The following is a 25,300-nucleotide window of genomic DNA, read 5'->3' as shown; positions in this document are numbered from 1 at the left end:
GGCTAGTTGACCGCCCAATTTTTGAGTTCCCTTCATGGACATTATTATTGATTGCTGTGGTGACTGTCAATTGGGAAGTTTGGAAGTAACCAACCAGGCGGGAAGAACCGACCTTTGATAGGGGTTGAAGAAGCGTTGAACCGACCTGCATTCTTCACCTCCACTGTATCTGCTGCCGTACTGTTACCCCCCGGGCTTATCGAGATACCATCGGGTTATTGGTAGTAGAGGGGCAAGCAAGGCGTCCTTCCAAATTCTTGGCTCTTTTGCCGGCTACTGTGCAGTGAAGCCATGCTCCTCGTCTCCGGTTAGTTACCTCAGGTACCTTTAGGTACCCTTGTGAAGCCCAAGCTGTAATTATCTCAGGCTTTCTGCCCTTGCCGTTCAAAGATAGGATTCGAGTCGATTACGGTTAATGTTATTTTGGCTGGGCTCGTCCCATGGTGCTCGTGGCCTCTGAATCCTTAAATTCAAGCTATCATCGTATGCCGAGCTTCGCCAATATTTGGCGATGCAATATTCGGTTATTCAGTAGAGTGCACGCAACGAGGTTACAACGTTCTTCTGCCAGGGGCTGATGGACAGCGACCTTGGAAAATCAATCCAGTCAAGCTGACACGATCCAAGCGTGCGGGATGGGGCTCGGTGCGAGGTGCGTGACTACTGAACTCTCCAATGGAGCGACCCTCCATTGATCTACAGACTACCTAACGCATCACTCCTCGTGAAACGGTGAATGGTGACCACTCCGTATTGACCACGCGTCCTCATGGATAGTATGGAATCGGGCCCTCAGTTCTGCTACTTTGTAGCTCTGGGACTAGGGATCGCCAAACTCAGTGGGACTTAAGTGCAAGCCAAAGGACCCCTGTGTTAGACTCGAAAGATACCGGCAGCCTGGCGTTGTCGCGAATACAGAATGGGAATGAGATTAGCCGTACAATCGTACCAAACCGGCCGATAAAGGTTGACGGGGAAGAGTATATTGGCTCTTGGCTTGACGCTAGAACTATACCAGAATCATAAGATTACGCCTTGGCGTGCCCCGTGGGCGTGCACGCCCTGTTAGGTGGACAGCGGCAGCGGCCAATTGACACTACCATAGTCGAATTACTGATCCATGAATTCCGTCCCTTCTATCAATACTCAGAGTAACGCTTTTGAGCACACAACCTTGACAAATTGACAATACGTAGTGGCTCTATACACGGATTACGCCGACCCATCAGCTGCCGACCCATAGCCATACCGACACCGCCACCACCAACGCCACATCTAAGGATGCAAACAAAACAAATCTTGGGCTACTCCGCGGCGGGTCTTCAAAAATTGTCCGCAATGCGAGGCCGAAATCTACCTCCTAATCTGCTACCCCATCGAACTTAAATTTTTTGATCCTATAGGGGACCGGTCCTCAGCAGATCTGTCACTTAGAATAATGGAGGGTACAGCTCAAAATCTCGATGTCGAGGTGCCCAAGCAGGACCTATCGAATGGCACCGATTCAACCGGAGAGCCGCCGTTGAAGAAGGTTAGATTGGAGGAACCTGCCTCAGACCAGCAAAATGGACAGGCTCCCCCGAGACAAAAGGGTGTGGCACCGATTAAGGCAGAGTATGCAGTTCTAGTGGAATCTTTGCGCTTACGCTCGTGCGCTGACTGATTTACCATTAGGTTTCTCATCCCCAAGCCCCAACAGGCCCAAGCCGCAGTCTCAAGCACGGACGATGCCGCCGAAGCCGCCGCCTACAAAGACCGTGAAGACGAGAAGAAAGGAAAGAAGAAGAAGACCACTGGACAGAATAAGAATCGAACGTTCGGCAGGTCACAGGATTCGAAAGGGCTCTGTGCTAGTAGGGTATACAGCCCGGAATTCTCACCCGTTGAATGCCCGTTCGGCGATAAATGTCGTTTTGAACACGACTTGCGAACATACTTGAAGGAGCATAAGCGGGAGGATCTTAACATATTCAATGGCGTCTGTCCTGTATGGAGCGCTCGGGGGAAATGTGATGCGGGCTGGAAGTGTCGATTTGTTGGCTCTCATTCTATTGAACGAGAAACTGAAGACGGGCGAAAGGAGCTGGTATTGGTTGAGGACGAGGAGCGCAAGAAGAAGGCCCAGCCGATTTTCCCCTCCGCAGCCGAGGACGGTACCGTGAATACGACTTCGCCAGCGGATAAAATAGCTCTTGCGAAACGACAGCGGGCGACGCCTCGGGCTGATGCATACTCCGATTGGCTAGACCTGACATCTAAGGAGTTGGAAAAGTACTTCCATGGAGGGCAACAAAAGAAGGATGCTCATCCTGACACTGCTGAAGACAAGGAGAAGAAGGAAGAAAACCGAGCGACATATACAGAGGCACCGTTTATGCCATCTGAGAAGAGAAGGCTGTACTTTGGGCCCGAGACTCCGGCTCTGGCGCCTCTGACTACGCAAGGAAACCTACCATTCAGAAGACTTTGTGTTGAACTTGGTGCGCAGCTCACCTATTCTGAGATGGCTCTCAGTATGCCGTTAATCCAGGGCCACAAGCCAGAGTGGGCTTTGATGCGAGCACACGAAACGGAAGCCTTGCCACCAACGGTTTCTGCGCGCGCAAGCGTAGTACAAGGCTATGACAACTCCAAAGATATGAAGTTCGGCGCTCAGATAGCGGGAAACAAGTACCGATGGGTTATGAAGGCCACCGAGGTTCTGTCAGCTCTTACTCCAAATCTCCGTGTTATCGATCTGAACTGTGGGTGCCCTATTGATCTTCTCTACCGGGAAGGTTCCGGCTCGGCGCTCCTTGACGCTCCTTCGAAACTGGAGAAAATGCTCCGCGGAATGAATGCTGTCTCGGAACAGATCCCAATCACAGTCAAAATCCGCACGGGTACAAGGGATAACACTCCAAATGCACAAAAGCTGGTCGAGCGTCTCATCCTGGGAGGTCACGAAGCCAGCATGCTCAACTGTGGTCCTTCTGGTGTAGCAGCAATCACGCTTCACGGTCGTAGCCGGCAACAGCGGTACACACGAGAGGCCAACTGGGAATATATCTCTGAGACTGCGGCGCTCATCAAGCGCCTCAACGAGAAGTCAGATGAGGTCACAGATACCATTCGAGAGCCCGAAGAACGGATGCGGCCAAATGGCGGAAAGACTTGGTTCCTAGGAAACGGCGATTGCTACTCGCATGCGGACTATGAAGATCATATCAAGAATGCCAAGGTCGACAGCGTCATGGTAGGTCGAGGTGCGCTGATCAAGCCATGGCTCTTTGAGGAGATCCAAGCAGGCCAGTACCTCGACAAATCAGCTTCTGAGCGGCTAGCGTACGTCGAAAAGTTTGCTAGGTACGGCATGGAGACTTGGGGGTCAGACGAATATGGTATTGGCATTACCCGGCGCTTCCTGCTTGAATGGCTGAGCTTTGCGTGCCGCTACGTGCCCATCGGACTGCTTGAGTATCTTCCCCCGAAGATAAACGACCGACCTCCGTACTGGCGAGGTAGGAATGATTTGGAAACCTTGATGGGCAGCCATGATTATAGGGATTGGATCAAGATCAGGTAAGTCATCTCGTTAACTTACTAACTTTACGGATGCTGATCAATTTACGTACAGTGAGATGTTCCTTGGCCCAGCCCATAAGGACTTCAAGTTCGAGCCCAAGCACAAGTCCAATTCCTACAATACAGAGGGCTAAGAGCCAAAGTAGAGTGAGGGTTTGTCTCCGTCTCAACGTACGGAGTACAAGATTTAGCATATAGATATTTTGAACACAGCCCTAAGTTAGAGCAAGCCAACCACGATCGGTTAAGTAATATTACCGAAAGTAAATTATCGGGAAAATTTTAACCCGTGTTCCGTGCGTAACTGCGACGGCCAGCTACAGTTTTATGACGTCTTCTCATTTAACCTTGAAAAGAGACCACCTAGCTCAGCTCCGTCGTCCAGCTGAACGGTTTTTACTTCAAATATCGCCGCTTGCTGTTAGCCACTCGACAAGTGATCCTACTACTCTATAATCTTCGAAGAACCGAAGCCGACATTCGCCGGTTACACTTTGTTTACCCTCCTGAACGCCCCTCATCTTTCTGCCTAATAACAAAACCACTCAGCACACAAAACTCACCATATAATCCGAGTTACAACCAAGCAAAATGACGCTCTACTACAGTCTTGTACGTATTTTCTGACAGGGACAGCTCGCTCTGCTTGTCCAGCAAACACACTGAGCTTTGTCCCATTTCTCCAGTTGTGACTCTGGGCTTCCTGAAAGCTAACGTACTTTCGACCCTAGGTCTTTTGCCTTCTCGTACTTGAGATGGGAGTGTTCATGGGACTGATTGTGCCCCTTCCATTCACTGTCAAGCGCAAACTTTTCACTTTCATCTCCGAAAGTCCGGTAATAGCTAAATTACAGTATGGATTGAGGGTATGGACTTCCAGGATAATTCTTCGTTCTTGCCGCTAACACGATCCTAGATAACTTTTATCTTCATTCTCATTCTATTCATTGACAGCGTGAACCGGGTTTATCGTGTGCAGCTGGAGGTGTCTGCTTTTTCTAAAGAAGGAGGTAACGTAGGGTATGTACTTAGTCAACAGGCAAATGCCCCTTGCCAGTGGATTCACTAATTTTTTTGCTAGCAGAGGGGCCGCTCTCGGTACCGATCGCATGGAAGTTCAAGCTCGCAAGTTCTACTCGCAGCGCAACATGTACCTTTGCGGATTCACTCTCTTCCTGTCTCTCATTCTCAACCGCACCTACACCATGATCCTCGAAACTCTCCGCCTTGAAGACCGTGTCAAGCTTCTCGAGGGCAACAAGCAGGCCGGCGGCAAGGACTCGGCTCGTCTTGCGGCGGCTGGCGACATGGGCGAGATTGGACGTCTTAAGAAGGAGCTTCAGCAGAAAGAGCGTGATATTGAGACTCTGAAAAAGCAGTGCGAGGGCCTGACTCGGGAGTACCACAAGCTGGGTGACCAAGTCGCGGGCAAGAGCGATGACTCGGTGGAGAAGAAGGATATCTAGACCCTTTCAGAATCCCTTTTCAAGCATGGGGCATCTCGCTAGTTTACGTGAGCGGGCGGCATTAACTGCTGCTACGCATAACGCTTGGGTTCCCTTGCCAGTGTGAATTTACTTGACTGCGCCAGATGGTGCCTAGCCCCCTGGTCGTTTCGGGTATTTGTTATCGGCAGGTACATATCAGCCTACTGTGGCCGGACTTAGGAAACTTGTTTTCTTGCTACATATTCTGTTGTTATACTGTGATGAGTGTGGGAGTGCGCAGCTAGGGTGCGCATTCCGTTGATGTCAGGTTTGGAGCGTTTAACATTTGACATATGAATCAGTATGATAACAATCACGTGCAATCATTTATCGCAGATCTATCTTGTGGCGTCGTATTGTTGAGCATAAACGCCTACCCTAGTAGTATTGAAGCTCAAATACAGTAGACCCAACAATGTGTTATCAAGTTGCTTATATAGATCCGATGCAGTTTCAGTCTTGACTGTAAAAAGGTACATACCCGTAATTGTGTCTGCATGAACAGAGCAAAATAGCATCACTTATTCCCCTCGGCAAACAGTGAATATTGTTGACTCATCAATTTTGGTCGTCTTTATTGATGGCAGCGTAGAATAGCGAATTCCATAACGCCGTTCGCCTGGGTTCAATCCTACTCTACAAAGATATGAAACTCAACTTAGATCTAGCTGGTTAATTACCTACTTATTGCCATCGCACCGTAAAACCTTGCTTACTGACAAGCAGGACATCCACAGCAGCTTCGTGAACCAGGCTGCTCTTCGAAATAGGTTTGATTTCAGACAGCATCCGAATCAGCTCCATCTGGCGCCACGCGGTCGTAATTATATATTCTGGTAGGTACCGGGAACCGGGGCCCCGGGACACCCTTTCCCGTATATCAACCAGAGATTGCGATGTCCTTGATTCAGAGAAGCGCAATGCCGTTCGCAATGGTCCGCTCGACCAGAAGACATAGTTCTACCAGGTGCGGCTATAAAGATGCTGGCGTCCGTACGCAAGAGAAAAGCATTGAGTTGCGCAGAGCCGGTTGTCGTTCGTCGGTCGCAATTTCCATCAACATCGACTGGTCACGGGGCGGAGGGGTGGAGACGAGCGGGACTGCAGACTGCGGAGCGGAGGCGGAATACCCTGGTCGTGGCCATGGTTTGGGGCGGAGTAGGAACAAAGGCGCGGTGCGTATTGTAGTTCGTGCTTGGTTTGAAGAGTTATGTCTATGTTAGTTCTCAACCAAGATGGTATAGTAGGAGGGGTGAATGTGATGGGCGCGCGGCAGCACACCAACACTTTGGGCTTAAATATGGTGAGGATGCGCTTTGTGGCGGGCTACTGCGGGCGGAGAGAGAACGGGTAGTGCATTATTAATGTGGTGGCCTATGCGGCCAGGAGGAATGCATGGTGAGCTGGACAACGAGTGTTTGAGCAGGACAGCGTGATGATTATGTGCTATCCACGATAACACCGAGGTGAGAACTAGGGATAGACGACTAGTTGTTGGCTTAGACGCATGCGGAGATAATGGAAGCGGGCGTCTGCGGAGCGGGGTGAGGGGATGGTCGTGAGGTGTTATCGTGCGGGGCTGGACTCGTAACGAGGGCTGAGGGGAACGATAGTGCGTAAGAGAGGAGCGGCCCAAAATTTCGCAAGCAATCTGAACCCTCGCGTCAGCTGAATTGCTACAGTGTACAGCCCCAGCGAGATTTTGGGTATCTAAGTGCCAAGGCAGATCAAGAAAGGCTTGGTTACTCAATGCTTTGGTAGCTCGGTCGGACCGCGGCTGGAGACTTTACGAATGACTGATCTGCACTCATGCTAATGACAATTCGTCCTCGGTCAGAACATTCCCCTCTGACGTGGAAGCACCACAGAGTCTCCAGCGGATTGCGAATTCTATGAACTGTACAGAGTACTGCGTAAGGTAAGGTAAAATCAGATTACGGGCAAGGTAAGGAGGACCTTGGAAGCCAAGCGAGCCAAGGGCGATCCTAGCTGTACAGGGTATGTGGTACCCGTAATCGATGGATGTACGGACTATACCGACAGAAATGGCAAAGAAGCAACAATGGCCTGGGGTCATATGACCCTCCCTGTAGAGGAACAAGCCAAGATCCTCGTACGACACGCTAGTGGTTGTCATCGCCGAGGGCTGGCCACAAACCCGGATACAGCGTCCTGCGTACGCCATCAGGAAGAGCTAAAAAGAGGGCTCGGTAATGATAGGTATGTGACGTTTCCCGCCTGGGTAGAAACAGCATCGGCGCATATTGCTTTTTGAATGGTGAGCACTGGCGTGGATAAGAGCCTGTGATTGGCGCGTACTGTGGCTATCGGTGTGTCAATCCAGGCAAGTCGGCGCAAAATAGGTTGGATGCAGGCAGATAAGCTAAAAAGATGCGATGAGATTATGGGTCCTTCTAGGGGGTCTCGCCCCGCCTAGTCTTCCCACAATCTCGCATCCTCGTCTCCGGGGAAGGTTGACCGGGTAAGATGGTTCTGGAACGCGAAAAGCCCACGGGTTGGTTCTACAATCTTACTTTCCAGTTTCAGCAATCGAGTGTAACCAGATCTAAGATTGCTTCCAACGTTGAGTCTACATTGTACGCCAGATATGTTCGCAGAGGGAGCCCTTCTTATTGTTCATTCCGCGAGATAGTAATCAGGGGCGAGGTCTAGACTATCATTGCTTGGCTGTGGAACAAGAGCTGCAATTATCAGATTATCCATTGCACAAAGCTTGGCAAGTATCAAATTGTCTCTTGGCAGTTATCCTTCAATGCCCCTCGCTTCCCCCCCTTTGGCCCTTGATTGCTCCGGGCCAACGAGCTGTAGTGGTATCATAGTCGTCATGGTCAAAGAATACAGTAATTGCCAAACAGGCATAGAAAACATGGCGTGAAGATCAGAAAATTTCCACCAAAGACTTCAGAGATGACGATATCGTGTCCAGCGCGATCCGAGACTCCAAGGCGGAGAGCATCGCTAGGCTTCTTATTCAGAGGCCGGGACTGAGGGCCGTAGGGTGGTCGTAGCCCAGGAAGAGGAATCCCGCCGGGAGGCGGGCAGCAGCACCCCGACTCAGTCGCGTGCTGCTGCTGGTGGACGACGAGCTGTCAGAACGCTCACGGACCGAAGAGATGTTTGTCTCGGTCTGCTCGTTGGTAGCAGCAAGCGGAGCAGACTGAATAGGAGCCAGAACGAGGAACTTGGAAGTGGGAGTGTAGGTGTACATGATGTTCGGTTATTCGCGGTTAAGCAGGAAGCAAGAGGTAGGTCTGAATCGAGAAGAGGACTTTGAGAAGTTCAAGACGGGCGAAGATGGGTTTTCTCGGAAGAGGTTTGATGATGCTGGTGAAGGAGGATTCGAGTCGGTCGGACTCGCCCTCTTTATAGACGAGAAAAAGACAGCCAAGAGTCGTCAAGTTCAAGAGGGGTCACCGAAAGATGTCGATCGAAAGCACGGAATCCATTGCCCTCGGTCAAGCATCGCTCTGCTCATCCCATGCCCTAGGGTGGATCAATGGTCAAACACGCTGTATTCCGTATTTCACATGTTTAGACCGGTAAAATTAGGAACCAAATAGCCCGCAAACGTCATTCTCCGCATCCCCCTGTTCCAATCTCAGGCTTGGCTTTGGGAGATCCGCTTTCCACCACGTAGGGAAACCCCACCCATACGAACCGGGATGGTCATGGTGCTGACGCTGTATCAGTTCGTGCAGGCCTGGTGGTTGCCCTGTGTTACTATTGGATCTCGGCGCCGGTGAGTTATGCTCGTTCTGTGACCTCACATCAGCCCAAGCACCTGGGCCGACGCGCTCCCGAAACCCTGCCTCGGATGATCAGCAACCGGGAAGCGCAGCCAAGAAACGTGCCCTGACTATTGATCTAGATTGAGCGTACGAGCGTGGAGTAGTTGTCTTCCGGATAGAGCTTGGTGTAACCCCTGAATGAGCGGGCTCCTTTCTTCGCATTCTTCTGTCCGCCGCCCAGGCCACATGACCCCGGTATATTGTTTAGTCGTCGCTTGGTTGCAGGCTCTCGCAGGTCGACAATCGCCAATCTCATTTTTCGGCTCATGCGTGCAATACAGGAGATTGGCCAGGTATTTTGAAAGGTAATGCGAGTAGGACTTACCCCGTAGACCAGCCATTTAAGAGAACCTGTTCGATGGCGTCTGAGGCTGTCTTCCCGCCTTCGCTCGACAAGCAGAAGGGGTCAGACCGTGACCGAGGCAGACGAATCCAAAAGGATGAGATATTGCTTTGAGAGATCTGTCCTTCCAGGTGCTGATCTCGATATCGTGAAGCGATCGGCAGAATGACAGGCTGGCACCCCGGACAGCTGCTGGGAATGGTGAGAAGGAAAGGGTCGAACTTAACAAGAACAGCCCTTCGGTCACGTGCCAAGAGGCTCCTGCACAAACCCGCAAGGCGTTCTCGACACTGCGGGCGACAATCTCGAAGATTCAGCGATCACCTATAGATTTATCCTCCCCGATGGCTCCAATCCAACGGCGGCTACGCAGTTGCTGTGCCACCGGAGTTGAACCTGTCAGTTGTCGCTGTTTTAGCGCCTCGACTCTTCCCGCCGTATCGCCCGGCTACTGTCAGTGGCGCGGCTCCCGCCTGGCAGCCCAGGTACGAGTGAGCCTTGGAGGTTAAGGTAGCGCCGGTACCTGGATCCGAGGGATCATTATTGTTTTCTGAGCAGACATTCTTCATCTGCTAGCCCCATCGTTTGGAGAAAACGGAGAAATCCATAGGTCGAGAACGCTCCAAGGATCACACCCTAAGTTAGCAGCTATGAACAGTGCCAGCACCCACTTACGGCGCAATCTGGATCTCGTTGACGTTCATTTACTCATTGCGAGATAGCTCGTGCTGGTCCTTCCGTGATGGTCAAGGCTTCGGGGCTCTAACACCAGATCCACTCCGGGAAAGAAATGAAAAGGAGAAAAGGTGGGGATGCGGATGAGGCTTGCAGGTATCACCAACTGCGTCAAGTATTGCTTGCCTCATACATTGGTCAGTAGAAAGAATCAACTCTGAGCAGCTGTGATAATAATGTGATTCTTGCAGATTTATCTCTTCACCTTCGTGGCGTCTCCCTAAGGGACCGGCAACGACGCTGGCTCAGCGGACGGACCCGAAAGCCGCCTAGCTCTGTATATCTATGTGGAACGCGGAAACGTCAAGGAACTGCGGTTGTACCCCTGACCGGCGCAGGTGGATCACAAGTCAAATGCCACTGCATTGAGCGGCTCTCATGTGGATTAACAATAAGAATGGGGTCAACTCCTGGCGGTGGTGCCCCGGAATTTGATATGACCGTATCAGGGGGTTGCTTGTATCCCTTGCACCATCACCCACCTCGCCGGATGCCAAGATCTCATGACGACTAAGGGTGTCATGACGGGCTGTAGGTCACAATAAGAAGGGTTGGTCCGTTGCCTGGCGCTGCGTGATGTTCGTCAGATGCGCAATTTGGGGCAGCAACCGAAATGCGGCATGACCTCGAACGATAGAACTGTTGGCCCGGCACGGAAACTGATTCGATAACGGGAGTGTTGGTCTCTTCTCATTTTGCGAATTCTTTCTTCACTGGTTGCATGAGTGACTGCCTCGCCCGTGCAGTGTAGTGTCTTCAACATGATGTCAAGCCTCTTACGATGCAGCCTGGGTTTAATGAAGCTTATGGGCATGGGCCCGGGAATCCTGCCGCTGACCAGACCAGTGCCCTTGCCCCCATTTACTTTCCAAGCACGAATGCCGTCTTGCACAGACCTCAGAATGGCCTTGACCTGCACAAATGATCCGCATAACCGGCCAATCTTCCTGTTAGTGAGCCATATGGAGTAGTCTGGGCGAGCTTCAATTTGCGGATAGAACAATTCGATGAGATGATCCCATCGGGTGTGATGAACTTTTGAATCACCAACTGCTTCTGCATATTAGACGTTCAGGTCGCTTGGGGAATAAGGGGCAACAGGGCAGAGACGGAAGACCTTGCATCAGTAGTTACTTTCATCTACCTCAACTCCTCGTCCACGGTCTTGTCCCCGGCTCTTCCCAACTGATTTTATTTTTTATGTTTTAATATTTTCCTTCGACTTCCAACTCAATCTTCTACAACTAACTGTCATACCCACTTCTGTTGCTTCTTTTTGTTGTGTCTATCGAAGGCGTTGTTGCGGCGCAGTCAACGAGTGAGTCCAGCTCTATGCCTTGGGACTGCACCAACTCGGTCCTCTGAACTATTTAAGACCCTCACCACCCGTCAAATCCTCAAAAATCTATCAGCAATCCAGCTCAACAGCTTCCAGAACAAAGCAAAGAGAGAACAAACGCAAGCCTCCTTCTCCGCTGCGACCAGTATTATCGCGCACTTCAATTCTATCATCAAGACTCCACAACATCACTATCAGAAAGTCAACGCAAAACAGCCATCATGTGTTCTCAGTACTTCTACAAATTCGACTGCGGCTGCACCCATCCAGAGGGAGACGTCGTCTATTGTGCCAAGCGAGGCACATCTTGCACGGGCGTGCGCCAGCAAATCCGCGTACGATCCGGCTTCAACTGCCCCCAGCATGGCGGTTAGACAAGGAGATACCTAGTTTCCAACGTGAGTAGACGGTCGAAGAGTTAGCAACTCCAAGACACCACCAATTTTGATCCGAACCCGACCCGCGTGTTCGAGACTGTGTGCATTCATACACTAACATGCATCTTCAGGATGGCAACGGTTACCATATCCCCAGGGCAAGAGAATGATCAAAGCGCTCCTTGGATAATCGGCATCGGCGTTATCCGGGAGAGCAGATCCCTGGCAAGTTTGCTTGCAGCCTTGCAAGATTTGACCGCTATATGGACGTTGGTTTTTGTGTGGAAACTCTGATTTAAGGAGGGATGTGCGAAAGGGACCAGTTATATGCGCCTCTAACTGTTATGTCGCATTTGTTGCTACACATTTATGTGTCCTTTATCTTTGTCATTTTTCTGAATTGGTGGTCATTTCATCTCGAGTTTGTTGGATAGTGCGATTTTTATGTTTTTTTTGCTGCCACCGCCAATACTACAATCTTTAACTATATTTGCCAGATTGGACATTTCTTGTCCGTTGTTCTATCACAAAAGGCCTCTAGTACAGCCAAACCTCACTTTAATTTCCCATCTAAAGACGTGTTTCCGGTATACGAAGCGGGGAAGGAGGAAGACAGAACAGCCACAATCTCGCGGCGGCAGTAGCCTTCTCTACATCCAGATTACCCAAGTTTTGCAAGCGTATACTGTAGGATAGAAAGGGAGGAGTCCCCGTCCCGGGCCAATCCTGTCCGCTTCTAAGAGAATATATGCAGACGGGCTCGTAGATGGCACATAATGCACACACCACCTTATCAACAGGCAGTATAGCCTAAGCTCTTCATGAATATCTCCGCTAGCTGCCAATTCCAGTCTTGAGAAGGTCATCAGCGCTCTTCAGGTAATAGCTTGAACTGATGAAGGACGAAACAACGCCGATAGCTGGTGGAGGGGAAACAACACTCTCCAACCGCTTCACATCCCATCGAATGTGCGTGATTTCGTGTACCTTGGAGGGAGCTGGCGTGCGTGCGCAGAAACGAATCAGAGATGGGATACATATTAGTATCCGTTATTTTCGCCTTTCCGGTCAGCAATGATTAGCACTGTACATGGGATTTGCATTAGCACCGCAGGCAGTTCTCGTCATCTGATTCGAACCCTCGAATCATAGAAGGGTTCGGAGAGGATGCTTTGGGTCATCCGGTGGCGATCGAGGCATCCTACTCCGTAGGGCCAACCGGGACGCGGGAGGGGAAAATGCTAGTGTAGCTCTTGGAAGCGTGTGGGTGCAGCCAAAGTGAAAGGACATTTTATCGCTTCGGAAGTTAGGCTTTGCTGCATAGAGCAATTTATTATTGTCTCTTAGGATACATCTGGCATCCTGCAACTGTAACACGAGATTGATTCGCTGAGCATCGCCAGGAGATGCCCGACGTCCGTGCCGCAGAAAACAAGGCCAGCGAGTCAACGATGGGATTGTGGGTTAGCGAGGGCCAATTCGCGAGTGTCATCACAAAGAAACTTGCCGGATGTGGCGCTGCTTCCTCGCCGCCAAGAGGTCTATCACGAATCTCAGGCCCGAAAGAAAGTAACGCGACGGTACCGACACACCTGTGCTCCACAGATATGGAAATGCGAGGAAGCTGCTCTTAAGAAGAGCCAGTTTGATGAAATATAAGCCAGGATCAAGGGGAGTCGAAGGTTATAGTGGGTGCGCGCATACCCACACGACCCATCGTTTCCAAGTGCAGGAGACGACAAAAACACCAATTACAGCGGCGGATTCAAGAGCTCGAGTGTTGGAGTTTAGTATGGTCTTTGGACCGCAGTCGCGAACATCTCGTGGCTAAAAAGACCATGTAAATAGCATCAGTCTCGAGCCCGGCATCTCTAGATTCCTCACGTTGAGCCACTTGAGACAGCTAGATCAGGTAATATTCGTAATATTCAACGGAGAGCATGGCTTTGTTCCGTCGAGCACGCTCTGCTGAGTCAAACAGAGGAGCGGCAAGGATTGAGGCCGCACAGCGCGAGCCAGAATGCTGGGTCGGTAGAAGCTCGGAAGTAAACCTAAAGCGGTGTGAACCCAGTTCTAAATCAAAGAGACGCAGTGAACTGCTAGAACAAGAGAGAAGGCAGCTAAAGGCCCTAATCTCTGTTCAGAAATATATCTCGAGTCAGCAATGGGGCTCGATCTTTGTTGTCGTTGGGGTCAATCGGAATGATGCAAGTTCAAAGTTGAGGCTGTTGAGGGCACCTGGTCGGATCGCTCGATGGCCCCTGCTCAATCACGTGATATACCGGACAATACTGGCCTTCCTTTTGTCAATTGCTTTAACAGTCAATCAACTCCCTTCCACCTCCACATGTGATGTCCATCGAAGTCAATTGGGGGACCGCCACCTCTGGTCCGGACGGCGAGGCTCTAGCCGAGCGAATCCGCTCTTTCATCCACGACAAATTCCAGCAGGTGCCCCTCCCGCGCTTCATCCGCTCCGTCCAGGTTCACTCTTTCGACTTCGGGACCGTCGCCCCTGACTTAGAGATCAAAGACTTTTGCGAACCATTTGCCGACTTTTACGAGGATGATGAGGACGGTGACTCGGCGTCGGAGATCTCGGAGGAGCTCCAGCACCGTAGTCACGACAATCCGTGGGACAGAACGCAGTCCCAACTCAATGAAACTTCCTTCCGAGATGATAGACCGGTGACTAGCCAGCATGCGCTTCGAGACCCCTTCGATGAGGATTTTCGCCAGCATACCTCGTCGCCGTTACGTTCGCCGATAGCCTTAGGTGACCACTTGAACCCACACTTCCTACCCCGCGCGGGCACCCCAGGTATACCCGGCGGAACTTCGACATTGGGTTACCACCTTATGTCACTAGGAGGTCTTTCGGGCACGCAGACTCCGCTCGCGGCTGTCGCTGGTGGTACTCCTTTCACCAACAACTGGACGGATCCGTCGCCAATGGGACAAGGCAACAAACCGGGTAATCGGCCATCCCCGCTTCACCGCACCGACGTCGACATTGACTCCAGCAACCCGGCCTCCCGCCCTTCGACAGCAAGCACGCACCCCTCAGGCTCGAATAAATCATCTCACCCCGACGGGCATCCAGAGCACAATGACAACCCAATCTCATCGTCAGAAAACCCGCTCCTGCAAAATCAGCCTCCGCCGCGCATGCGAGAACGCCGTCCTGAGGACTTCCAAATACTCTGCCATGTGAAGTACGCCGGTGACATTCGCCTATCACTAACAGCCGAAATTCTCCTCGACTACCCGATGCCTAGCTTCGTTGGCCTTCCGCTAAAACTGAATGTCACCGGCATCACCTTCGACGGCGTCGCGGTCATAGCATACATCCGCAAACGCGTTCACTTCTGTTTTCTTTCCCCCGAAGACGCTGAAGCGTTAGTTGGCTCCAGCTCATATTCCGACCAGCAGGAGACCCCGGGTCCATCTACTGGTAGCAGTGGAGGTGGCAATCCAAGCCCGCATCAAAAAGGCCTCAGTCTTCTACAAGAAATCCGAGTCGAGAGCGAAATCGGCCGCAAAGAGGATGGAAAACAAGTCCTCAAAAACGTGGGCAAAGTTGAGCGATTCATTCTGGCTCAGGTCCGTCGGATTTTCGACGAGGAACTTGTTTTTCCAAGTTTTTATACATTTCTTATTTAGTTATGCACTCAGATACCATATGCTATATACTTATGACCTACCTACCTTCGATAATGAGGATAAACGGAGTACTTTCTTGTCAATCTACCTAATCCACGTCAACTTCGGTGCTCCCGCTTATTCCTTTTAACTACTGTAAATATTGTTATCTTTCTCTGGTGTCAGATCTGGGCTGAAGTCTCTGAAACCTCTTGTAGGAAGCCAACACGATCTGAAATCCTTACTGCCTTTTTACTACTTCATCGAACTACATACCATTACTCAGCGCTTACTGCATTCACACAGTACGCGAACGAAGCCTAATATACCTGCTACCACTCATGTCACCATTCTCGAGGAAAAAGCGCACGAATATTTGAGTGACTAGTAAGGTGAATTATTACCCACAACTCTGGCACCCGTATACCTAATCTATAGACTATCTACGCTCACATTAAAGCGGCGACAAGAAAAGAAATAGGGAAGAAATGTAACGGAATCCGTAATATATTACGTTTAAATAGGTCCTCAAAAAGGGACGAGAAGATGAAGATGTATGGGGATGATGGGGAGTGGTTGGTCTCACCTTGCCGGGGAGGACGACAGGGCAAGGCATCTCGCCTTGATACAGAGAGTTGCAAGGTATTCAAGCAGAAGCAAATGCTAGGGTGAAAGAATAGGCAATACAGACGTGGAGATAGACAAAGAGTCAATTTACAATCGGTCAGGGTTATAGAAACAGGAAGATAAGAGAAAGGAATCAGAGCTTGAACAAAGGGAATAAGTAAAAAAGGGTTTATCCTGCACAAAATCAACGCAGACATGCTAGATGCAGATATCCATACAAGAAGAAATACGGCTGCTGGTGCAACAGAAGACAAACCGATGGCCACATGCAGCAGAAGGGGACAGAAGTTGCGCGGGTATCACGGGGGTATCCAAATAACCTCTTTGCTCTTTAACACTGTATCATAGATAGAGCATGGCCGACTTCTTTCTCTTCCAAAACGCGTCAATTCAAACGCGCTTTGTTCACCCAAGTTCAACGTCTTCGCAGTGTTCTTGAATACTTGGCCGCGAGAAGCAACAGCATAGTCATGAAGATCGGATGCGCCGGTCTTCAGCGTCTTCTCACGTTGGCCACATGCCATAATTATAAGTTGAACCCAGTCAGATCGGAGCAGAAACTTAGAAGGGGAGACATGAGATGAAAGCAAGATATAGAGTAGCTGGTCCCTCTAGCGTTCGTCCCCAACTCTGGACTTGGCTCGCCGACGGAAGAAATCCATCACTTTGCGGGCTGCTCCAGAGCTGCCAGAATGGTGCGACTCATTCTCGTAAGCGTCTGCGAACCTCCTGTGGTTCTTCTGCAAGACACCTGGCCGATTCGAAGAACGCCCAGTCTGCAAGGACGCCCCCGACGCGTTGTCATGAATGCCGTTGTATTCGTCATAGTAATTAGGTGTTGAATGGTTGGCGTAGTTATTGCGGTAATAGTGTTCATTATCGTTTTGGTGAACCTGCTCTGCTGAAACTGTACCATATGGCGATGGCTGATAAGTTTCGCTATTGTTTGAATGTAGAGCCGCGAACTGCTGATCAATGCGAGCCTGATAGTTGACTGGTTCATCGTGGACAATAACATCATCTGACGGGCCATCGGTCGCTGCGCTGGCTATCGTATCATGGGCTCCGTAGCTGGTAGCTCTGACGCGTGTCCGTATAGCCCCAGTCGATGGGCGCTGACTTACACGATTGTCCGAGAAGCGGTCGGTTTTAGATTCCTCATCGGGCGTTTGCGATCTGCTAGAGGACGAAATGCCCTTCAGTGAGAATGAAGGTGGAAGTAAGGAGAAACGCCGTGTCCTGTTCTCGCCGCCCGCTTCGCTTGTCTTCCGGGTACCATAACCATACTGAGCTGAGCGCCGTGAATCCACCGATGTCCTGGAGTCATCACCAGGGTAAGGATCCCTCATGCTTGTAGGAGGATAACGCCTGCCAGCCTTCTGCTTTGACGCACTTTGGCCTCCGCGACCTCCAAATATTGAGCCAGATCTTCCGAACAGCTTTTCACCGATAGCCGAAACAGTATTCGACCGCTTGTGACCTTTCGGAGGCTCCTGTCGCGGCGTAGTGTTGAATTTGGAAGGGAAATTCTGTACGCTTGGGCTACCCATAGCAGAAGCCTGTCCGGCATCTTGTTGTATCGGTGCAGATATGACGTACTGCTTGCTCTTTGGTTGCGCTAGTCGGCCTTCGGCATTCGTTGCCGCCACAGTGGGTGCCACTGGCTGTCCGTATGAACCACGAGATGGCAGACGCCCGGTTTTGAACGAAGCCATTGACGCTCCAGTTGTAGGCCGTGTGGTTTGCGTCGCTATGCCGGTGAGGGCTGCAGTATCGGATGTAGAGCGAGGTAGATGAGAAATTGGCTGAGCCGGCGCTGCTGCAGAGCCACTCGATATCGATTGCTCGGGTGATGTTTGAGTTTTCACAGAATGTTCTTGGCCGGTAGGTTTTGGTCTTGTCGATATGGGCTCGGTAGGAGAAACATTTTGGACAGTCGCACTTGATCCAGAGGTTTCTCCTCTTGAAGTCTGAGATTGAGGAGCGACATATTCTACTTGGACGGTGCGACGTTTCGTGTCGCGAGGGGTCCTGGATCTGTCGCTCTGATCCTGTGAGATGTCCCCTGGGTGGTGTACTAGTCCACCAATTGATGGGCTCGAGCCGTGATGTGTCTTTGGTGGCTCTCTCACTGAGGCACTGCGAGCAAGCGAAGGGGCTTCTCTGGGTTGTTCTGTTGAAGTTAAGTCAGCAGGAGATCGTGTGGATTCGTTGGTACGAAATTCCATACCGCGAGTGACCGCAGCCGAGGCAATATCAGCTACCTTGGTCGTACTGCTGGTGATATGCGAGACGAGATCGGAATACTCGCTGAGCCAACTGTGCCGCGCAACTTCAAAAAGATCTGCTCGTTTTCGGGGATCAGGGACCAAGATTCGCCTCAGGAGGTCACGGGCGTGAGGTGTAACATATTCAGGGAACGTGAGAGGAGTTGAGACGATGTATTTGTACAGCAAATTGATGTTATCACCGTCTGGATTCGCCGGATCATCATCGAAAGGAAGATAGCCTGCCAGCATAGCATACTTATATCGTTCAGTAAGTCAAAGACAAAAAGTGAGACCGACATGATCGATTGAGACCACTTACAAGAATAACACCACAACTCCAAACGTCCACCCTTCGTCCGGTGTAGAGTGAGTCGCTCACCACGAGTTCTGGGGCAGCGTAACAGGGACTTCCGCAACTTGTCTGCATCAAGTCTCCTCGGCGGAAGCCTTTCGCATTTGGTTTGTCCAGGCGCATCTTTTTCACAAACTCCTTATTGGTGAGGTTATACTCAATCTCTTCGGTGAGCTCATCGTTAGGGTCAAAAGTATTCGCAAAGCCAAAGTCTGTGATAATGATATTGCGGTTTCGGTCAAGCAGCAAGTTTTCCAGCTTCAGATCACGATGAACGATACCCTTCTTGTGAAGGTAGCCAACACCGGACACGAGTTGCGCAAACAGACGTCGAGCGGAATTATCTTTCAAATACTTGTTTCTTAAAATATGGTCGAAAAGCTCACCACCAGACGCATACTCCATGATAATTCCTATGTGCCGGTCCGTTTCGACCATTTCGTGCAGCCGTACGATGTTCGGATGAGATAGATCTCGCAGAATTGAGATCTCGCGGTAGATCTTCGGTAACCTAGTTGGGTTCGATCCAAGCGACTCGCGGCGAATAAGCTTGATAGCCACCTCGATGGAACCATCTCGCTTCCAGCCTAACTTGACCTTGCCGAATTCACCTTCTCCCACTGTTTGCCCGAGGATATATTGGCCAAATGTCGTTTCTTTGCGCTTGACGGTATGCTCAGGAAACTCTTGCCGACTCGGGAGATTGCCGCGGACCCCATCATCCAAATTTTCGCCGCTCATCAATCCTAGTCCCGAGGTGGAAGCGTTCTCGTTCGGTGCCGGTACCGCTTGTTGACGGGCTTGTTCTCGTTCAATATCAACCGCCGGGTCACTCACTAAGAGCTGATTAATGACTGTGCTTGACTCTTTCACCAACGTGCCCTGACTCGGGATCGTCGCCATGAGGTCCTCGGGTTGAGGGGAGCTTTGGCCGTAAGTACTTGGCCCTCTTGACCGATCCTCAGATGATTTGGACCCCTGATGGCGCGAGCGAGATTCCTCGCCCTTTTTTTCACGGCGGCTGCGCTCCTCACCCTTGCCCTTGTAACGCGACCCTGATCCTCTCTCTCCGGACGATGCAGAGGCTGTGTTGTTGGAACCACGGCTTCTGTGGTTTGAGGATGTCCTCGGCGGCGGAATAGGTGGCCCACTAAGGAGATCTGGATAAACGGGGTTTCGGTTATTGCTGGGGGCGGACGACAGAGCCGCTGAGGTCATGGCTGGAGAGGCATGGGTGTGTGGCAGAGCCTGCGTTATAGGATCGCTCATAGCCGAAGAATCTGCAGGGACCAGAACGGTATACACTGTAGTCAGGTCAGCATTATTTTCTGAGCAATCGCTTTTGTGAATAGCTCTAGCTAAAGTCGGTAGCCAGCAATGATCATAATCATAGCAAAACAGGTACATTGCCGCAGCTCGACGCGACAGAACAATAGCGGAGACGGGATACTGAGGGAAAGCCCGGGATGGGTTCGGGAGCCCGTTTGCTAGCAGTTGTCACATACCTACGTTTCTGATCCGCTAGATCACCTGCCGCGTTTCCGTCCAAGGCGGCCTCTTCAGGCACGCAGACGGGAAATTAGCGATCAGCCTCGTGCGTTTGAGCAAGCGCAATCGAGGACGGAAAGTCCACAACACTGGAAGTCGTCCTTCCCTAGTTTTATGTCTTCCTTTAGGATTTATGGAACGTCTTCTCGTTCTGTTTGATCGGTGACGGTGAATCGTTGACAACTAATTAGTCCAGTCTGGTAGCTGAATAGCGATCAATCCCGCATTAGTTCCTGAACGGTAGGCTGTCACCGATAAGGGGTCTGGGCTGGAACTGACAGCGACAAGCTCGGAACAACAACAGATATCACCGAAGCTGTAATTTCGACGATATTGAGGACACCAGGTCGGGCGAAAAAAAAAAAAAAAAAAAAAAAAAAAAAAAAAAAAAAAAAAAAAAAAAAAAAAAAAAAAAGTGGTCGGGAAAAGGGGAAGTTTCGTAACAAGGAAATATGTTGTATTCTTTTTTTTGGAATTGTTTTTTTATTCGACTGGAGACTCGGTCGCAACGATATGACGGCTGTGGATCTGCACTGCAGAATTGCCTTCTGTACCCCAGCTCTCTCCAAAGTGTCGGCCACCTGGTTGGAATGCGCTGGAGAGGGCGTTGAATGAGTGGGAGCGACAAACGCGGGCGGGAAGGGGAGCGAGCCTCGGGAGACGCGACCAGCACAAGCCAAACGGTCAAAGGTCGGTCGCAGGCTAACCCAACTCAACACTGCTGCTGGACGAATTGAAAAGGCAGAGTGTATTCTAGACTCAGGCGAGCATGACCGACCGGGAGTACGAATTTGAGGAGCGAAGCAGCGGCAAGAGGGCGTTGTAAGAGGTCGACTCTTTCTGTGGCCCCAGAGAGCGGACAGGGGGCCGACGGTAACGGCGCGAGGGGAGACGAAAGCGCGCGGCAACCAGAGCCCCAAGGAGGAGGGTTTATAGACCCAAGGGAGGAGGGAGAACGGAAGAAGAAAGAAAACGACGAAGGGAAGAACGGAAGGGGAGGCGGGAGGGGGGTGGAAGGAAGAAGGAAGAGAAGGGGAGAGACGGGAGTGTAGGTGAGGTGAGAAGAGAGCAGCAATCGTTACTAGTAGTTGGGTTGCAGCGGCGGGCAACAATCGAGTCGCCCTCTACAAACCGACGATGCCAGCGAGTTTCGACCTCAGCTTGCTTGTACTGATATTTTATCGTCTTCACTCTACTCTACTCGAGGCTCGAAGCTATGCTCTAATTCTGCTTGTGGTGATTCGGTGGTCGAGGATGGAGGGTGCATGGCCCAGGTCGAATGGCAGCTCTTGCATGCCTCTCGAAACCCAAGGATGCACAGGACTCTTCAATTCTCAGCACTAAGCATAACTTTAAAACACGGTGATAATGCCATTATTTCTAATGATGCCCGCTTAAATCATTCAGGGACTCCAGGCTGAATTGAGCCACCTAATGTTAAAGCTGCCCATATTAGTGCCGATACCATGATGATAATAGACCCACAGTCGACCAGCATCAACCTAGTATCCATCGTTGGCAAAAAGTCTGGCTAGTTTTGGACGAAACTGGCCATGGGCCATGGCCCATCTGCCAAATGATCAGGGGCAGCGAACCACTGTTTCATCGCGGCTGGGATGTTGCTAGAGCCGCGGGCGCAGCCGATCCTCATCTTAACCGTTGCTTCCAAAGCAACGAAACTGGCGGTCAATCATCCAGAATATAACAATCTTCTTTCTTTACCATTCCACGATACTCTGCAGTAGCTCATGGCATTATTGAAGAGCGCAGGAGCTTGTCTACCAGGCCCAGACGAGAAGCTACTCGGTAGCTCTTCCCGCAGAGCTCCACTCGTCCCATGGAAGCTCCCGGGCCCTCCCCAGATTCCATAAGTGGCTTCTTACAAGTTTTTTACAGCTCGTTAAATGGTTATCTGTATTCCCATGGTAGTCGATTGACGTCTGAATGGTTCGTTATTTTTCCTTAGTCTAAAACTAGTTTAGGGGCGTTCCTAGTCTCGATTTGACTCTAGGGATAAATAATACCTATATCGACTGCTGGGAGCAATATATATCTTGCCTATCTTGCCCTACCTAGTAGCTCGACTATCAGAGATCAAGAGAATCAAGAGGCTCACATTGCCTTACAGGAACCTAGTCAACTATAGAGTATAAATTACAAATTATTATCTGAAATGTCCCCTCAAAGAGTTCGGCGTATCGCGAAATGTAGGTATATTTTTCATCAATTCAAGTGCTGCTGCAGCTCTCATATCCCAAAAGTGGTATCGCTACCGTATCACAATTCCAGCAAGAACGTGCATACGTCAAAAGTAATTTGAAGACAAGACAGCCTGCCGTAACTCGTCGAGAATAGTATGCGATATGTAACCGGGGAATATGTGAACAGTTAACCGTAAAACCGAAGAAAACAAACTCAATTATGTGTCGACGTTTGAGCTTCAACGTTTCCCGCCTGACATGCTTGCTCCGCCGACCGAGTAGGTACCCGGAGCGCCGTACGCAGGGGGCGGGGTTGGGCTGGGAGATGGGCGTCTTCCCACCGGACTGAGACCCGGCCCGGGGGGGGACAAATCTCCACCGTCGCCTGAGCCAACAACGACTTGCTGTCCGTTCTTCATGCGTCCAACGATCATACCCTTAGCAACAGACTTGAGAATCGCCTTGCGGCTAACTCCCGAGGCGTCAATATAAACTAACCCCACATTCTTGATACCTCCTGTCAGATTGGAGGCGACCGCCCCGGCTTCCGCTCCGTAGCGATGACCAATCATTGTAGAGGCAGCCGACGACCCAGACGTCAGTACATTCCGTGCGCCTTGTTCAATGCCATCCGCCAACGTGGAAAAGGCAATCAAGGACTTGTTTAGAATGCCTGGCTTTCCGTGAGGTGGCACTCGAGAGTTGTCGCCTCGAGCTTTTCCATCATCCTTGCGACTGGCCAAGGAAGCCCCGAAATTTTGCGCATAGCGGCCAACCTGTCCGACCGTTTTAGATGATATTTCCGCCGCACTGCTAGAGAAAGTTCCGATCTTCCGAATCCGAGTATGAGTGGCATCTGAGAAGGTCGCTGGTTTTGGATTGGGTTTGACCTTTCTGGTGAATGCATCTGCACCACTGGTCATTACGTTGGCAAGATATGTAGATCCAGTAACAATCAAGCGAGAAGCTGTGGCCGACGACTGAACGAGAGACGAATTTTTATAGGCGGGATGCCGTGCCGTTGCAAGGTACTCCTCCGATACATTGCTCACGCTCACAACATTACCCTCACCTTCGGTAGGCAGTTGAACTTGGACGGGTCCTAATTTGAGACTACGTCAGTGTAATCCAATGTTTAAAGAAGAGCTAGGCTTACTTTTTGAGCCAGGTTTGACGTCGGGGTTTTCGACGACATCATAACCTTCCATTTCACCAACCACACTGCCATTTTCCTCATCAATGAGCACGATCCGTCCGTGCGGATCTGTCTTGCCATGTGGCCCAGCAGCGTCCGCCGAGGATACATAACCCTCACCGGGAGCAAAACTTGCAGGGTTATATGAGGCATGATCGTTCGGGACCTTCGCACGTTCATGAAAAGCCGTGCATTGAGCGAGGATAGTTTCAAAGGTATCGATATCCTCCTGCGTCACTTTGTTGGGTCCATCACCAATTCCAGGAAATTGGACACGAATAAATGCGCCAGCATCCGGTCCTAAATCCCAGCGTGGGATCAAGTAGCTACTTGGCGGCTGGTGGTAGATTTGGGTGGTGGCGGGAAGAGCCAGATCCAACTCTGGAGGGAGGTGTAAGTGTAGATAGAAATCTTCTTCAGGCTGAGTTTCCTGAGCTGACGAGAAAGTTGTATTCTGGTTCTCAGCGATAGAGGTCGTCGTCGGAACCATCAGAAGGGAGAGCGTCTGAGGGCCGGACGGAGTCAAGCTAGACTCTTCACCATTCTGCATATGAAAAGCGTGGACATTGTTTATGCTGTAAAGAAGCCTGGGATCATTTGAAGACGAGGCCATATTGCAATGCTGGTCTGCCGCCCGCTCAAAGAATGAGCACTGGGGTTCTGAAGTCTTAAGCGGACTTAGATGACGTTATCGGTCGCGAGGTTAAGCTGCAAGCAAGTGTGAAGTTTCAAGAGCGTCAACCACGTCTATGATTTGGAAAGCAGAGATGAGTAACAGATGCAAACACAGACAGAAAAAGAGGAACAAGAGCTAATTAATCTGGCGCAGGCTACACTCTTGGGCTCTTGGAACTCTGGAGGCGTGTCTTTAAGTGGTTATCGACCCTGATGAATAAGCGCCATTCCCACGCCTGCGCCACACTGCCTCTTTATATTGCACCGCCACACTAACACAGGTGGCTGAAATTTAAGAATAGCAACAAAGAGCGTCATTGTGACTGCTAAACAAAGTGGAAGGCCAGAAGTTTTTAGGAATGTGATTGAGAGGCTACGCGCTGCAGACAAGGAGTCGCCGAGGACCAGCCGTCTTGCACTGTTGGTCAACCAAAATAGATCCGACCGACGGCGGCTACGTAGAATGCTTGGCCTCTAAGGAGTCCGTAGCCACAGCGCTTACCTGCAGAGTAAAAGCTCCTCTTGACAAGGGTCTGATTGCATGGGCCAATGATAGTGGCAGGTTTCCAGACCCTATCGGGCCTCCACTTAGAGAATCACGGCGCATACGAATTGTCCGACATACCGCCCAAAAATTTCGTACCTCGCGCTCCTAGACGATAAAGGAGCAGCGAAGACAACGGGCCTTGTCGCGTTTTTGACAGGCTGACAGCTCAACTCCAGCAGTTCGAGCTGGTCTTCCTAGTCTGGAGAACCATGAGCCATACAGTTCTAATTGGTCGGACGTCCATAAATGAGTCAGGAAACTCTCTAAGACGTCAGCCGGCGACGACCGAAGCAGACGGGACTAGCAACATTCGTCGTCTCGATCAAATGGTGATATTGCCGACAATGTAGCAGTGCCCGGATGCACGCTTCATTCATGGGCTTCCGAGGCTCAAGCAGAGAATGTCAGCTATCGTCTCGACGACTTCACGACATCAGCGACTGGACCGTTGAGGCTCCTCTGAAACTCACGAAGCAGACCAAATGTGGCTCAATGAGCAGATCTTGTATTCAAATGCCTCTTAAGGCTCACAAAAGATCTTTGTTCTAACCCATCGTTCTCCGCCAGTCGATCCCAAGGCCTTTGACCC

General features: G+C 50.7%; 6 protein-coding genes across 6 annotated transcripts; 3 read left to right on the top strand and 3 right to left on the bottom strand.

Moving 5' to 3' along the window:
* Positions 1-1,401: 1,401 nt before the first annotated feature.
* dus3 (tRNA dihydrouridine synthase DUS3) lies at positions 1,402-3,790 on the top strand. The gene is made up of 3 exons (XM_073744578.1): positions 1,402-1,614; positions 1,675-3,561; positions 3,617-3,790. Exons 1-3 carry the CDS (start codon positions 1,439-1,441, stop codon positions 3,696-3,698), a joined length of 2,145 nt encoding a protein of 714 aa, XP_073601447.1. The 5' UTR covers positions 1,402-1,438; the 3' UTR covers positions 3,699-3,790.
* Positions 3,791-3,925: 135 nt separating this feature from the next.
* BDW70DRAFT_126372 (putative BAP31 domain protein) lies at positions 3,926-5,383 on the top strand. The gene is made up of 4 exons (XM_073735080.1): positions 3,926-4,176; positions 4,296-4,430; positions 4,481-4,584; positions 4,646-5,383. Exons 1-4 carry the CDS (start codon positions 4,156-4,158, stop codon positions 5,028-5,030), a joined length of 645 nt encoding a protein of 214 aa, XP_073601446.1. The 5' UTR covers positions 3,926-4,155; the 3' UTR covers positions 5,031-5,383.
* A 3,065-nt stretch (positions 5,384-8,448) lies between these two features.
* BDW70DRAFT_6799 (uncharacterized protein) lies at positions 8,449-9,384 on the bottom strand. Its single transcript, XM_073744565.1, has 2 exons — positions 8,952-9,384; positions 8,449-8,877 (listed from the first exon to the last, which is right to left on the bottom strand). Exons 1-2 carry the CDS (start codon positions 9,199-9,201, stop codon positions 8,618-8,620), a joined length of 510 nt encoding a protein of 169 aa, XP_073601445.1. The 5' UTR covers positions 9,202-9,384; the 3' UTR covers positions 8,449-8,617.
* Positions 9,385-14,006: 4,622 nt separating this feature from the next.
* On the top strand, positions 14,007-15,409 carry mdm12 (ERMES complex subunit MDM12; the record flags this gene model as incomplete). Its single annotated transcript, XM_073741796.1, has 1 exon — positions 14,007-15,409. The coding sequence occupies one exon, from the start codon at positions 14,007-14,009 to the stop codon at positions 15,315-15,317; it is 1,311 nt and encodes a 436-aa protein (XP_073601444.1). The 3' UTR covers positions 15,318-15,409.
* Positions 15,410-18,915: 3,506 nt separating this feature from the next.
* Positions 18,916-19,144, bottom strand: BDW70DRAFT_126364 (uncharacterized protein). The gene has a single exon (XM_073735079.1). The coding sequence runs from the start codon at positions 19,118-19,120 to the stop codon at positions 18,959-18,961; it is 162 nt and encodes a 53-aa protein (XP_073601443.1). The 5' UTR covers positions 19,121-19,144; the 3' UTR covers positions 18,916-18,958.
* A 3,043-nt stretch (positions 19,145-22,187) lies between these two features.
* BDW70DRAFT_126361 (senescence-associated domain-containing protein) lies at positions 22,188-24,411 on the bottom strand. Its single transcript, XM_073735078.1, has 2 exons — positions 23,451-24,411; positions 22,188-23,396 (listed from the first exon to the last, which is right to left on the bottom strand). The coding sequence occupies exons 1-2, from the start codon at positions 24,100-24,102 to the stop codon at positions 22,534-22,536; spliced, it is 1,515 nt and encodes a 504-aa protein (XP_073601442.1). The 5' UTR covers positions 24,103-24,411; the 3' UTR covers positions 22,188-22,533.
* Between the last annotated feature and the right edge of the window lie 889 nt (positions 24,412-25,300).

The sequence above is a fragment of the Aspergillus foveolatus genome (genome assembly GCF_047715535.1).
Source record: "Aspergillus foveolatus strain CBS 279.81 unplaced genomic scaffold BDW70scaffold_1, whole genome shotgun sequence".
NCBI lineage: Eukaryota > Fungi > Ascomycota > Eurotiomycetes > Eurotiales > Aspergillaceae > Aspergillus > Aspergillus foveolatus.
The sequence above is the reverse complement of the archived record's forward strand: the minus strand, read 5'-3'. Positions and strand labels throughout refer to the sequence as shown.